This window comes from Tachypleus tridentatus, chromosome 9 (assembly GCF_004210375.1).
Source record: "Tachypleus tridentatus isolate NWPU-2018 chromosome 9, ASM421037v1, whole genome shotgun sequence".
NCBI lineage: Eukaryota > Metazoa > Arthropoda > Merostomata > Xiphosura > Limulidae > Tachypleus > Tachypleus tridentatus.
In genome coordinates, this window is record NC_134833.1 from 67,513,834 (window position 1) to 67,530,326 (window position 16,493).

The 16,493-nt window shown below is 32.3% G+C and overlaps 1 protein-coding gene across 4 annotated transcripts in view; it reads left to right on the forward strand.

The window, feature by feature from the left end:
- The first annotated feature begins 6,670 nt into the window (after positions 1 to 6,670).
- Positions 6,671 to 16,493, forward strand: part of kin17 (kin17 DNA and RNA binding protein) — a 33,763-nt gene continuing 23,940 nt past the window's right edge. Inside the window, exons 1-5 of one of the 4 annotated variants that reach the window (XM_076454695.1) lie at positions 6,671 to 6,852; positions 9,348 to 9,401; positions 9,726 to 9,856; positions 11,031 to 11,125; positions 13,301 to 13,344. In XM_076454695.1, the coding sequence (XP_076310810.1) occupies positions 9,743 to 9,856; positions 11,031 to 11,125; positions 13,301 to 13,344 (253 nt within the window). In that variant the 5' untranslated portion in view covers positions 6,671 to 6,852; positions 9,348 to 9,401; positions 9,726 to 9,742. Of the gene's footprint in view, positions 6,853 to 7,255; positions 7,645 to 9,347; positions 9,402 to 9,725; positions 9,857 to 11,030; positions 11,126 to 13,300; positions 13,345 to 16,493 lie in introns of those variants that run through there. The other 3 variants (XM_076454696.1, XM_076454694.1, XM_076454698.1) reach the window with 3 other exon arrangements.

The window sequence follows — 16,493 nt, forward strand, 5'->3', positions numbered from 1 at the left end:
ACAATGGATTTATTACATGGGGAGTTGATCCGTAATGACGAATGAAAGTGTGACAACAAACGTTTAATACATCTGGAATGACAACAGACATCTAACATTTGAACGTTTCAGAATATATATATTTATTCCATCTCCAAGAAGTCGTAATAAGTGGGCCTAAACGTTAGATCCAAAATTTTATAAAGAAGAAATGTTTGTGATACATTTTTATTCTTTCAAGTAAATTTTAAGCATCATAACAATTTTACATGTGAAACTGTAATAAATTGTAAATTAATTTCCTGAGATACAAATCAACAGACTAAGTAAGTAAGTTACATCATTAGTTTATGATAAAAAGAAATTAGATGAGGTTTAATTCGGAACTCTTAAACATAACCTTACATTCAAGTCTTTTTTATTAGAGCACATAGCATTTGTTCTCACTGTCTCTGTTTTCATACTGAAATAACTGCCTCAAAGAATATTCTAATAACTATTGACTATCTCTTGCATCTCATCCAGACTTATTTGTAACAAAATTGAACTTCCAGAGAAGCTATATTTTGTGGACATATAATACAAGTTTAATATAAACGTTATTTAAATCAATGTATACAAAATGTTTCAAATCCTGTATACCTGTTACCTGGAAACAACTGTCGATCTTTCCATACTTCGCATTTCACGTACACAGTAGAATGAACTTTGATCTACTACACGTAAACTTTCATGTGTAAATAGTAATACTGTTTTAGATTTAAAAAATTACACGTTTTGTTTTACATCTATTCAATTTTTTTTAATTTATTTCGTTATTTTCGTTTGCATTTTAAATTATATGTAAAATGTCAGGACTTTATAAATTTAGAAATATTTGCGTCTACTATTTTATTTCGTTTAATGAGCGTATTCCAGAACGTCAAAATATAAAATTAAAGTCACTTCCAACATGGATAGGACATGCGAATCACAGGATCCAATCTTGTCGCTGAACATACTCGACCTTTCAGTCCTGGTGGTGGTGTTATAATATAACTTTCAATCCCAAATTTCGTTGGTCCAAGTGTTTGCAATGGGCAGCGTCGACTAGCTGCCTTCCCTCTAATCAATCTCTGTTCAAATTGTTAACAGTATTAGATTTATTATAGTCCGTATTTAATGAAAATCAAATATAACACAGGTTGTGTTAAAATAATATTAAATGTGTAAAATCGGGAAGTTACGTGACAAACAGCTGTTGCAAATTACATTAGAACTGAATGTATCAGAACGAAGTTTGATGTGCTATAAAGTGTGGTGACACTGAAATCTCACTGACTTAACATCTGCTTCTGACGTATGGTATCCATACACTGAGATAATGAAGATGTGTTAAGTTTGGGGATTTGGGGAGCAGACTCGTACAGAAAGAGTACTTACAACAACCATTAACGATAGTAACAAAGTGTCACAAGTGAGATTCCACCAACACAGATGTGACAGATAAAAGTCGTTTACGACCTCCAGGTAACGTCACCATGAAGATTCGTTGTGCTGGAAAATGAGACACAAGCTGTTTGCACAAAAATATTCAACTGTCGCCTACTTTGGGCAGTTGGAGAATGAAATGGTTGTCTGTATTACTTCATACGAAGACGTACCGGTCAAGTCGTTCTACCTGAATTGTTTTATTATTTTTTAAAAAATGTATGGGCTTTGTGCAACTTGTTAAAAGTATTAAGGCTTGTTTTTTAATTTTGCGTAAAACAAGTTAAATCACAAAAGTTGTTAAAAATGCAATCCAACTATGAATATCAACTGTTAACAACATAGTGACATTACTGTACATTGCTGCAACTTGCATATTGGCTTTTAAAGTTTATAGTGAAGGACAGGGGCGTAGATCCTGGGGAGATGGGGTATACATCCCCCCCTTCATTTTAGGTGGGGTATATGGTGCATGCAATAATCCCCCTACAGTTTGGTCTGTTGAATTGTTTTATTGCATCACAGGCCTACAAATTGTGTGTTTGTTCTTGCGATTCTCGTGTTCTTACCAATCGAATTACATAATTAGGCCTAGATGTAAGCTTTTTCAGTAGCCGAAATGTACGTCTTCAATATAGGCGTGCTTCTAAGCTTTTCGATTTAAGCGATAGTTTGTATCTGTCAGTAGGCCTAAGTATACATGCAAGGCTTGCAAGCACTATCACAGAATCTACAGATTAAGTAAAATTTTCATCACAACAGATTGAACAGAGCATGAAATTCGAAAATATTACTCCCAAGTGTAAACTCCTGTGATCTAGATCTGGCAAGCCATTTGTAGCTTGTAGCTTCATCAACCTTATGTGTATATTGTGCGGTTTTCATACGCCATTTGTTCTTATGCATGTCTAGCCGGTTTTATTGTCGAACGCCTTACTCTCCTCAGCTGCCGAAGCCGCTGATCATAGTGTACGTTTAGTATACATTTAACGACAGGTTCGGGTCGCTCGGATTCAGTGGCGCCCTTGCCCCTCGAAGCGCCCCTACATCACCACTTTTGTTCCCTTTAGTCTGAGCCTCGATTTTACAACAGGGCTCATAAGACCTGTGTTTGTAGCCCTCATTAATCCATGAAATTTCAGATTATCACCGTCCTCTAATAAATTTCTGGTGCTTTATGGTAAACAGGGCTCAACGATATGTATTCTCTTATCATAGATAGTAAAATATTGTATTTTATTGTATAATTGGAACACAAAAGGAGCGATTTAAACGGCCTGAAGCCTCTACTCGAATTGTATTGCTAGTTTTTGTTTAGGTGTTTTTATTTAATATACGTGCTTATAGACATATCACAACGTGTTTGACTTTTGATGAGCTTTAACAAGAATATAATATATTTTTGATTGTTTAAGTATCTTTCGAGTAACTTGCAATTACTTGTGTTGTAACTGGCAAAGATTATTGTCCCAGCGATGCCCAGGCGGTCAGTCGGCTCGGTAGTCACTGTAAGGTTCGCCTGTTCGACTTAAATACATTGTACAGTTCAGTCCTATTTCCATTCTGTTCTATTTTCGTTCGTTGTACGTTAGAGTTTTCAATAAAGACTGTATTTTTGCCTGTTGAGTCATCTGGGAAACAGATTCCAATTATGACAAGCAAGTCTCTGAAACTTTCCGATATTAGACAGTTCTGCAAGCCAGTTACCAGTACTATAAGTGACAATGCACGTGCAGATAATCCAACAACTTCAAGCAAAGAAATAGAAACTTGCCATACAGAGAAAATACCATGTTCATCAGAGGACGAGTCTGAAAATGCTTGTGCAACTATTGCACATCATGAACCACCAGATAGTTGTGAAACAAGTTTGTGCAGTAATGAAAAATCTGACACTTTACAGATACAGTGTGGAAAGCCATATCATCCAGACGCACAACTAATACCACGACAGAAAGCAAAATCTCAAAATATCAACTACCAGGGCAAGTTGTTTGATGAGTTCCCATGGCTGCACTTCGACAATCAGACTCAAAAAGTCATATGCTTTCATCGTGCCAAGGCGGAAAATGGAGGCCTTTTTATAGGCAAATTAGAGAGGACAGTGGAGTATACCTTCATATCCACTAGTTTTTGCAAATGGAAAAAGGCAAAACAGAAATTCAACGAACACTAATCCTCCTCTCAGTACAGATTCGCTGTATCTCCAGAAGGTTTACTTGATGTAACTCCAGTGACTGTCCAGCTACGTGATGGAAAAAAGAAGCAGTAGGAAAAATGCAAAAGAAGTCTAGTCAAAATATTCAGAAGTTTACGTTTCTTACTGCGTCAAGGTTCAGCATTATGTGGACATACTGATACGGAGGGAACTTCCTGCAGTTAATGAAGCTCCTGGAAGAGAAAGATCCTAAGTTGACAGCCTACTTGTCAAAGAAAACCACATTCAGATCACCCCAGACTCAGAATGAAATAATGGCGAGGTTCAGCCATCAAATACTGAGAAACATAGCACACAAAGTGCAGCAAAGTAAAATCTTTGCATTAATGGTTGATAGCACTCAAGATGTTACAGGTGCCAAACAGGAAGCAATATGTCTACGATACGTAGATGAGAATCTTGACGTCCATGAGACATTTCTTGGTTTGTACAGTGTTTCCAATACAACTGGTGAAACAATATCCTTGACTATACTTGATGTACTGACTAGACTCAATTTACCACTGCCAGGATTAAGAGCACAAACATATGATGGAGCCGCTAACATGCGTGGTGCGTACAGTGGATGCCAGACAAAAATAAAAGAGAAACAACCGTCAGCTTTGTTTTTTCACTGCAGAGTGCACAAGGCTAATTTAATTATGCAACATGCAGTTGAAGCTTGTGAATGTGTTCGAGATTCTATCCAGTGGGTACATGAACTTGGTGTCTTGCTTCAGAGATCAGGCAAATACAAGACAATCTTTGAAAATATTGTATCGTCAGACAGTCACAATGGTCCAGTTAGATACATCCGCCCACTGTGTCCAACACGCTGGTTGTGCCGCCTATCTGCAATTACATGTGCTCATGATAACTACAGTGACATTGTTGATTCTTTGTTTGAATTAGCAAATAAAAAATCAGCAGGGAAAGCACAAGGTCTGCTGGATAGATTTGACAAAGGAAAGACAGTTTTAGGATTGTTGATGGCTCAGCATCCATTAGCTGCATTAGAGAAACTCAATCGTGCATTTCAAGCAAAATCAGCGACAGTATCTGGCATGATTGAAGCATCTGCAATGACAGTTGAGCAATTGAGGGTATTGCGAACAGAGGAAAATTACAACAAGATATTTGATGAAGTTGAAAAAAGGTAACTTCCGTAGATCTGGTGCCTATTGAACTATCACGCATTCGCAGACCCCCAGAAGGGTCACAAGTGATGGCTCAGAACACCATTCTGCAACAGCTAGACATTACTACAGAAGCCAATATTTTGAATTTGTGAACACAGTCATAGAACATCTGACCACTAGATTCAATGCAGACAACAATGACTTGAGGCAATATCTGGCATTTAAGAACATGATCACATCTGACAAGATTGACAACTCGGTTATAAACTTCTATCCAGAAATCTCTGCACAACGGCTCGAGTTTCAGTTGCCTATGTTCAAAGGAACAACAAAATCAGTATATCTGAAAGATGCGAAGGATGCTTACTGTAAAATGCATGAAACAAGCCGGCAGATGTTTAGTGAAGTGTTTTTTTCATGAAAAATTTGCTTGTATGTCCAGTATCCAGCTGCAAAATGTTGCCGTAGTTCTTCACCAGAGCCTCAACCAGTTCCATATAATTTTTGGCTTTGTGATTGCCCAAGAAGCCCCAAACCACTGCGACAAAGCTGCCCCAAGGTTTGTTTTCCCTTCCTACTGAGCTTCTTTGGGAATTCTGTGCACTCCAGGATCTTCTTTATTTGTGGTCCAACGATACGTTAGATACATATCTAACTTCTCAGTGTGTATCAGGACATAATGCAAAGAAAACAATATGATCGATACATATAAGGTGTTCCAAAATTATGTGTCTATTTTGTATCATGTGTTTAAATGTCTATACTCTGTGATACACATAACTAATCACAATATTTTATTTCAGGAAACCTTGAAGCTTGGACACGACAACACTGACATTTTTTTTTCAATAAACTAACATTACTGAATGGTGGTTACAAGACCTAAAGTGTGGTACAAATACGGATCAGCTATTGCAGCCATTTTGTTGATGCAAAGGCTCAAACTAGAAAAACTATTTCTCGGACTGTGACCAAGTTTGTCACTATAGTGGCAGAAGACAGACGGCTTGGACTAGATTAACTTGAACATTGCTGTGTTAACAACCAAGCAAGATAGACCTATCGCTCGCTACGTCCATAAAATAAGTTAAGTCTCCAATGGCCTTCTTTACGGTCTCTCCGATAATCCTTGACAGTTTATCCACCGACTGTTATACGCGACAAATTATCGCCTTCATCGATAAACTTAAACTCGGAACATCAATCAATCTAACTAAAATCAGGATCTCACATGGAGGCGGTATTTTCTTGCAGCTATTAACCACAGACTTCAACTATTTTTGTAGCCACTGAAACTCTGATCACCCTGTACATGCTCTAACTTCCGAAGATCCAACAATCTCTTCTCTATGTTCCTAAGTGGTGTTTACTCTACAATCACTCCAGAAATTCGATACTCAACCGAGGCGTCCCCAGTGACGAGGTGCTTTGTGCTTAATTCTAATCAATCAATCGAAGTAAAACATGAAACCAAGTTCCTTGTCGCACACAAAATTCGCGCCAGAACAACAATATCACTGACGCAGTTCATCAAAATTGTGACAAAAGCAAAGTTTGAAGATAAAAATAGGTCTTTTCCATTTATTTTAGGCATAAGCAACTGGGAAATAACACTTTGTGACCTGAACAAGAAAAAGTAAAAATTTTGTTACGTAGTGTAATTAGAACAAACAGTTAAATACACTTATAGCAGTTTCTATCTCTGAAAGTAATTTTAAAATTTAAGCAACCAAAAAATAGCTCTAATATATGATGGCTAGACATGTATTCTGTAAATGTTATTATTTCCATTTTACCAAACACCTTTCTGCCAAAAAATATTTATCACTAAATTTTATTTCTTCTTTCCGTAAAGTTACATTTTGGAAATATCATGCAGTTTGTCACCTTCCTTTACTTCCGGTACAAAGCGGAAAATGCTTGGTTGACTTCGTAATATGAGTTATTCAAGGAGTGAATGATTCTCATATTGTAATGGCATTTTATATAAATTGTTAGTTTTAAACTTAAAGACACGCAGATAAATAAAGAAAAGTAAAACGGAAATTTTGGTAAAACAATTTTCAGGTAGGCTTCTTTCTACGTGTAAATAGATACTTACAGTGCTCACCCAGAATTTTAGTAGCACTCGTAGAATATGAAATACAAATAAATCATGATTGCTAATAAAAAAAAAACTTGCGTAAAAGTTATAGCTTATACTACTAATTATAGGCTTAGTGTTTAAAAAACAACCGTCTTTTAATTAAAGTTAAATTAAATGAGAGTCGCTGGTAGACTCTTTAATCTTGTTCCTGAAATATTAAATAAAATTCATAATAATTACAACATTACTTAATCAACTTCATCTCATTACATTAACTTTAAACAGTCGTTATCCACAAAGACTGATGATTATAATATCAGGTCGGCATGTGTATTTATTATATTCCAGCTGGAAACCAAAACATTATGTTCAAATTGGGAATCTGTTACCAAAGACAGTGACTTTTAGTTTATGTTTTTGACTTGCAAGTTGTAATAATTATTTATGGATAAACTAAAAGTCACTGGCAGAGAATTACTCCCACAGTTTAAATGAATTATCTACCGTCATGTGAATATCGTTTACTGTGGGGGTGAACGTTCATGAAATTGCCTGGATGAGGCACTAGATAGCACTAAATGTCCGATGTCATATGTTTTCCAGTTACTTTGTGTCTCCTGTACATTAGTTTAGAAGAAATGATTATTAAAGGCCTTGTGTAGTACCAATAAACTATCTGTACCATCATATACTTCTCCTGAGGGGATGGTAAACTACTGTTGATTGATGCATATATCATTCAAATGTGCTATTTCTTTCGTATAATAATCAGGGTAATTTATTTCCAAATCTGTTATAATTTTCTGTAATGAAAAAAAAAACAAAAACTTTCGAACTTGCATGTATTTTCATAGACAAAATAGATTAAAACTGAATGTCATGTCATAGGTCATTCAGTTATTCCAGCTGTTCCCTGTACTAATAAAAAAGAACTATCCACAAATCTATTGTTGTTTATTGTACTATCATAAACAAAAAGAAAACTCTAGACTAATATTAAGGAGAAGCAGCATACCAGGACAGACTCAAAACTTGTGAAGAAATTTCTGATGGTTACAGATAGCTTACTATGTGATCTTCAGTTTGTATTATTGAAGATAGATTTAAGCAGTACTCAAATTGGTTTTTATTTATTAGCAGGAATTCACTAGTTTTAATAATCTTGTGGAATATTGTACAGAATAGTGTGAAATGTACAGTTGTACTGTGTTACAGAATTACATTAGTACATTTGTGGTACTACTGGTTAAACTATATTCTGTAACTCCCTTAAAGTAAAATGTTTCAATTTTTATATTGCCTTGATAGATGTAATAATCTTGTGTTATACAATGTGTACGATAAATTTATTCATTAATAAGTAACTCCAACAGTAATTTGTTTACATTCCTGTTTCTCCTTTTGATCATTTATTTTATCTTGTTATGACTATGAATGTAGTTACATATATGTGTTTATAGCTCTTTCATGAGAAATTAAGAGACTGGAATTAATTTCATTAAAGGTTAACTGGTTTTGCAGTCTGTGAACCACGTACCTGTTCTTGAACATAAGAGTGAGGGTAAAATATTTTTAGTTCTAAAATAATCTGTTAATATGAAGTAACAAATTGAAGACAGTACAGAGTTTAAAGTCAGGGTGAAAGGTTCTGAGTAGCTTGGTGAGTTAGGTTTTATCAACAAAACTTTGTTTTCTAAGGTAAGAAATAACAAGTGTTAGAGTGAATTTGGAATATGATTGGATATTATTCAGTGGAATTATTTTCTTAGGAAGAAAGTTATGTGTTAAGTTTTCTAGTAAGGATGAAGGACAATCTTTTTTTTTTTTTAAAGATGTTCAGAAGGAAAGATATTTCATTATGGATAGAGATGAAGTTAGAGCAGATCGATTAGGTCCTGCAAATAACTGTTAAGACTAACAGTGATTTTAGACTTAACTCCATCTAACTCTTCTATAAATTATCAGAACAAAATGTCATCACATCACATTTCCTTAGAAAAATTTTCAGTTGTAACTTCTGGATGTAAAAACAACAAATTGTTTATAAAAGAAAGTATGTATTATGAATGTAAATCCAAGTCAACAGGAATTTAAATAAGTTTCTCTCTTGCTTTATTCAATTCTCTTTTCCACTATTTCAGAAATTGAATGTTTTATAATTTTCTTACACTGTTTATTATATTTTTATATTAGTAATTATGCTAGAAATTGTTACCATTATTATTATAGATTTGCTGAAGGCTGAACGTAAGTAATTCTAAAATGTTTGTTAAAAATATTTATGGATGTTGCTGTGGCTCTACTGTTGTTATCATATTTTGTTTTACACCATAGGATAATGGTGCATTATACTTTGCTTTTCAAGAGCCATATTTAATATATGGCTGCTGCTTCTCTGTCTGTGAGCTTTATTGGTTCTGTATGTGGTCTATGTACAAAGAGATTTGTTATAACCAACCAGATGTTTATATTTCAGGGTTAATGCCACAGTTTTGTGAACAGCTTATTGTATCTTGGTGTACTCTTACAGGTAGAAACTCTTATCCATTTAATAAATATTGGCCTAGCTATCTGTTGTGTTGTCACTTAAGCTTGTTTATAGATTAAACATGGGTTAATTTTGTATTTCGCTGTCCTTATAGCAGATATTAAATCTGTGTATTCTAACATATCTGCTTTAACCGTTTAATATTTCACAAATGTTAAATAGTTTTATCATGACTTTAGTTATGGCTGTTTTAATTTCTTCTATGTGATACTATTGATACCTTACTGTACATGTGAAAATTCTAAATTTCTTTGTTTTAGTAAATACTACATGCACTCATCTTATTGCTTTCCATGTTTTATCTAGGTTAAACTAAGAACAAAATGCCAAAGCATGACTTCTTAACACCTAAAGCCATAGCCAACAGAATCAAAGCTAAAGGACTGCAGAAATTGCGGTGGTATTGTCAGATGTGTCAAAAGCAGTGCCGAGATGAGGTAAATTATACTGATGTGTTAGAAACAGTGTTGAGTTGAGGTAAGTTCTGTTAATGTCTCATAAACTGTGTCAAGATGAAGTTATACAGTGTTGATTGTGTTAAGTTCTGTTGATGTGTGAGAAACAGTGTTGAGTTGAGGTAAGTTTTGTTGATATGTTAGTAATTTCAGTGTGGGTAAACATCTGCAACCTATTGTTTTTGAATGAAGGAATAATATTTCTGTATAAAAACTTTACTTGATGTATTTTTATATTAAGTTTTAAAGATTTTAATTCTAATTATAGTCCAGAACATTCTCAAATTGGCATACAGTGAGTTATTTTGAAGTTACTGTGATATCAAATATATTGCGAGATTTGAATGTTAATAATTTGAGTTTTTCTAAACATCTAAACAGTATATATCTGTTGGTGATGGTTATTCACTGTTATTTTATATGTTGTGTAAATATAGTGTGATACATTCATCAGAATGTGATGTGTTGATGGTCTGTATGTTTCTTTTTATGATTATAATTTCACCAGATGAAATGAAACTGTTATGACAGCTCTAGGAGTAGTTCATTGTTAGGGCTATAAAACTTAATAGTTTACATTTATAGTTAAATTAATAAATTCAGAATTCAATTTTTTGATAAATTTTACTACTTAGTTACATGCATGTCAGTACACCAGTAAAAGGAGTACAGGAACATTACTGTGATTTATGATAGTAACTCATTGATGTCGCTTTTCTCTACTGGTGATGGTTTTGTTGCAACACTAATCTGTGCAAAACAAAACAATAAAATGAATACAGTTCAGCTTTACCTACATACTTGTATGAAAACACATAATTACTAATTAAGTATGAACTTTTAACATTCTAAAGGGTACCACAAGCTGAAGCTAGGGTGCACTGTTTTCTCTTGTACATATTTCTGTATCTACTGTAGTTATGATTTAGAGGTACTTCATATGAATTATTTTTATGTACATAATTGTGTCATGTTTGTCTTATTGACACTTTTAGTGTTATTTCAACCTCATATATGACCTGGTACAGTGTTTATTCTTTAACTCTAATATCTGACTGTACATTACCTGATACAGTGTTTTCTCTTTAATATCAGACTGTACATCACTTGGGACAGTGTTTTTTTTTAATTTTAAAATCTAACATTTTTAAACTAGAATGGATTCAAGTGTCATACAATGTCCGAATCTCATCAACGACAGTTGTTGCTGTTTGCTGAAAACCCAGATAAATATATAGACAGCTTTTCAGAGTAAGTTATCCATTGTACTCTCTGCTGTTTCTCATTGAAACATGTATGCTGTAAACTTGTTTTTTGAGTAATTTGTGCAGCAGTAATTATTTTAATTAACTTGTTTTCGTCTTCATGTTACATGATATAAATTTAGTAAAATGGAACAGAAATTTTATATTCTGTTTCTAGTAACTGTTTCAGTAATGTGTAAAAGCTGTATATGTGAACCTTTTATTAAAATATTATTGTCTACATGAAAGTGAAGCAAATTCAGCATTGTTTAGGAACAATAAAATGTTTGTTGGGTGAAATATGTTGTTGTTATGAAAATTAGCTTGAGGCAAACAAGAATGTAATAGGAAAATTTGAAAATGAACAGACAGTATATATATGCACACAATTAAATGTTGCTTGAAGCCACTACGACAGTGTAATAGACAGTATATATACGTACATAGTTAAATGTTACCTGAAGCTACTATGACAGTAAAATAGACAGTATATAGATGTAGATAATTAAATGCTACTTGAAGCCACAACGACATTGTAACAGACAGTATCTATATGTACATAGTTAAGTGTAATAGACAGTATATATATGTACATAGTTAAAGGCTACTTGAAGCCAATATGACAATGTAATAGATAGTATATAGATGTAGATAATTAAATGTTACTTGAAGCCTCTATAACAGTGTATATATAAATATATACACACACACACACATAGTTAACTGTTACTTGAAGCCACTATGACAGTATAACAGACAGTATATACATGTAGATAATTAAATGTTACTTGAAGCCACTATGTGTACATAATTAACTGTTATTTGAAGCCACTATGACAGGATATAGATGTATATAATTAGATAATTAAATGTTACTTGAAGCCACTATGACAGTATAATAGATAGTATATAAATGTACATAATGTTTAAACATGTAAATTGTAACTTTTGAGTAATGTTAACTTATTTTATATTTCCAGATTTTTAAACATTTGAATTAATTACAGTCAAAGCATATAAAACACTGCAACAAAAGAAAGAATAATTACAATCATAGAACAGAAAAATGTGGGTGAAATGAAAGAGTAATTACAATAATTGAATAGAAAATCATAAGATGGAAATAAAGAATAATCACAATCATAGAATAGAAAAAAACATTAGATTGAAATAAAGAATAATTACAGTCACAGAACAGAAAAACATTTGATGAAAATAAAGAATAATTACAATCATGGAATAGAAAATCATTAGATGGAAATAAAGAATAATCACAATCATAGAATAGAAAATCATTAGATGGAAATAAAGAATAATTACAATCATGGAATAGTAAAACATTAGATGGAAATAAAGAATAAGTATAATCATAGAATAGAAAAACATTAGATGGAAATAAAGAATCATAACAATCACAGAATAGAAAAACATTAGATGGAAATAAAGAATAATCACAATCATAGAATAGAAAAACATTAGATGGAAATAAAGAATAAGTACAATCATAGAATAGAAAAACATTAGATGGAAATAAAGAATCATTACAATCATAGAATAGAAAAACATTAGATGAATATAAAGAATAATTACAATCATAGAATAGAAAAACATTAGATGAATATAAAGAATAATTACAATCATAGAATAGAAAAACATTGGAAGAAAATAAATGATAATTACAATCATAGAAAAGAAATTGTAGAAGTTACATAACCTCAACACTATATAACCTCTACACTGTAATTAGATGTGTGAAAGGAGATGTATAATCTCAACATTGTAATTAGATGTGTGAAAGGAAATGTTAGGAGTTATATGACCTCAACACTATAATTAGACATGTGTGAAAAGAAATATTAGGAGTTATATAATCCCTACACTATAATTAGACACGTGTGAAAGGAAATGTTAGGAGTTATATAACCCCTATACTATAATACCAGTATAAAAGATGTGAAATATATTGTGGCTTGATTTTCACAAGTTATTTTACTTTATTTAAATGTTTTTTGTTTTAGTCTATAATGTTTTGTATTGTGGCATTTACTTTGTATTTTAGAGTGAATGTGTGTTGTAGTAATAGTGCTGTTGGCTTTTACTTTGTATTTTAGAGTGAATGTGTGTTGTAGTAATAGTGCTGTTGGCTTTTACTTTGTATTTAAAAAAAATATTTTATTTTTAGAGAATTCTTAAACACTTTTATGGAGCTTTTGAAGAGAAGATTTGGTAAGAACTTAACATTTAAATATGGTTCAGTTCTTTACTTTTTTAGTTCAAGTGGGACTAGCAAATCAGTGAATATAATTAGGTCTTTATGATTTTATTAAAATTTGCATTTTGGTGAGAAAAATACAAATAGAAAGGCACATGATATTTCTAACTAATGAAATTCTACACATTTACAAACAGTTGCTCATAAAATTACTTTAATGAAAGTCTTGTACATGCTACTGTCTTTTTAGATACTGCTAATGTAGGTGTCCTCTAAATTATGTTTACATTATTGTTTTTCTGTGTTCTTTGTAGTGATTATATTTTCCTTGTTTTGTAAAAATGTGAGATATTAGTAGAGGTTGAACAAAACTTCATTTATTTTTCTTTTAACCCTGTTGCCAAGGGTATCCTTTACTGTACATGATACAAGGTTTTAATGTTTTACATTCAAAATTGTATTTAACTAATTTTTGCTTATGTTATTTCAATTAATATAGCATAAAATATTAGTTAATAATTCATATTTTAATACTGTGTAAGTTTGAAGTTCTTAATTCTTCAAGGCAATATTTAAAAAAAAACCTGAATTTGCCCTAGTGTGACATTTTTTTTTCTTAGCATGTAGTCTTCCATATTTTATCTGCCACCTCTTGAGAAAATATGAAACTAAATGTAAATTACTCTATAAATTTGTCATTGTTCAGGTAAATCACATTCATTACAGTCTTCAACTTTGTGTGGTTACAGAGCTGTTGGATAGAATATGAGACTCCTTCTGCCACATCTACCACCTCTCACATTCTCCCTTTCAAAATTTGTTAAAAGTTCTCTCTTATGTTTTAATATATATTGCCTAGAACCAATAAAAAGTCATGATTTTTATCTATCCATTGAAGTGTTATAGAATGTTATATTCTGAGCAGTTAAATATCAGTTTCACTCAGAGTACAAACATCATTCCCACGAAAAATTTAACAACTAGCTTGGATTAATTTGTAACAATTCATGTCACACAGTTAGAAAGCCAGAAAAATGTTGAGAAGTGAATTTGTCTACTTTTTTCATGTTATTAGTCTGTATTGTTTGGTGCATTATTTAATTAAATAAAAATTATTAAGTGCATTAATTATCATCAGTGTAAAAAATTAAGGTTAACTCTCTTCATCTATGAAGAGCAAGAAAAAAGAAGATTGGTCAAGTATTTTATTTCTTGTTTTTCATGTATGTTCCTTATTTATTGTTAAATTTTAGTTACTTTTATAACAATTACCTTGTTATAGCTCATGGGTAATGTAATTTGATAGCTACACATGTCCTGAGTAATATACAACTCAAGAGGCAATAAAGCAATAAAATTGATTTACAAATAAGTGTATACTGCTATGAACTTAGAGCTACTTGGGATAAATGAATGTGGTTTCATGTTACAATTTGAAGTCATTCTAGAAAGAAAAAATGGATAATTTAGATTTGTTTTTGTGGTTATGAGATTGGTCGAATTGACCATTAAAATGTAAAGTTTAACTAGAAAAATGTGTGAAATGTATTTGTTTTAGGAATTACACAAAAGAAATGTGAGATTTTTGAGGTGAGGAAAAGTATTTTTAACATGAAAATTACTTTGCACATGAGCTATTCCAAACAAATACTCAGTCCATTCATGGACAAATTTTAATTTTATTTTATTAAAAATATTTCACTTAAAAATTTGATTATTTGTATGTGAGAGATGTAATGTCTGAAAGACTGTCAAATATTGTGAAGATATACACACTGTATTGAAAGTTATAAGTATTAAATATATAAAGACTTTAAACAAGTAAAAAGAAGTTGTGGTTGGTCAAATTGATCGAGTCTATATTGAGTTAACTTAACATTCTATTTTGACTAATTTTGTATGTATTGTACTGTTCAGTGTTAATGTAACATTCCATATTAACTAATGTTGTACATACTGTACTGTTCAGTGTTAATGTAACACTCCGTATTAACTAATGTTGTATGTATTGTACTGTTCAGTGTTAATGTAACATTCCATATGGACCAGATGAATGGTACAGGCCTCTGTTTTGAATGTATGTTCTTTTGCTAATCTTTGTTTAAGAGCTTTGATTGTTATGACACTGTTCCATTCTAATTGACTTAGTTCTAATCATGTAAGTGTATGTATGTGTTACATAGTATATCTTTAATTTGAATTTTCAGAAAGTTTTATTAGTTGTTACCTCTCTGACCTATGCCCTTATAGACAAATATGAAAACTACTAACTAGTATAGACTTAAAACAGTAGCATTAGCACTATAGAAGATAAATGAACAACATAACTCTTGATCTTCAAGCCTCAAACTACCATGTAGTCCAACAAACAGTTCACAAAGTACCACATGTGCATTTGTAAGATGTTCAAATATTCTTAGACACAAGTACATCACTTCTTCTGCAATAACTCTCAAAGTATATAATTTCAACAAAGACTGTTTTTATCACCTTACCTTTTGTCCTTTTTTGCTAATATTTTATGTTGACCAATAATGTTATTGTTATGTGTTTCCATCACCTGCCTCAGAAAGCTGAACCCATATGGAAAATAGACAGTTGATTCTTGATGTTAAACAAATAATAGAAAAGGTAAACCAAGAGATGATATGTGTAATGCTGTTAAAGGCATGCTATTTGAACATGAAATATTTTTCTCCATAGGTCCAAACTTCTGCCACCCATAATACCATATATGTTTATATATAATTACTAATGAAAACTTTGACACCCTGTATGTATACATATAATTACTAATGTCACCTCTGATACCCTGTATGTATACATATGATTACTAGTGACACTCTGCATGTATAACCCATAATACCATATATGTATACATATAATAACTGATGTCTCCCTTAGCCTTCCCTCTCATTGTAGATTCCTGTACATGGTAAAGGGACCTCCCAGGGAAGGTTCTGTTCTTTTGGTTTACCTACTCTGGGATCCAAACATACACCCACATGTTTGCCTTGTGTGGTGACCCATGAAGGGGAGGAGAGGATCCTGGTGGTTGAGAGTTCATCCCTAACACATCACTTTGACTTTGAATTCCTGTAGACGGGTGGCCTTGGGGTGGCCACCTTGGGTGAATCACTTGGTCCACTTAGGCTAGAGTCAG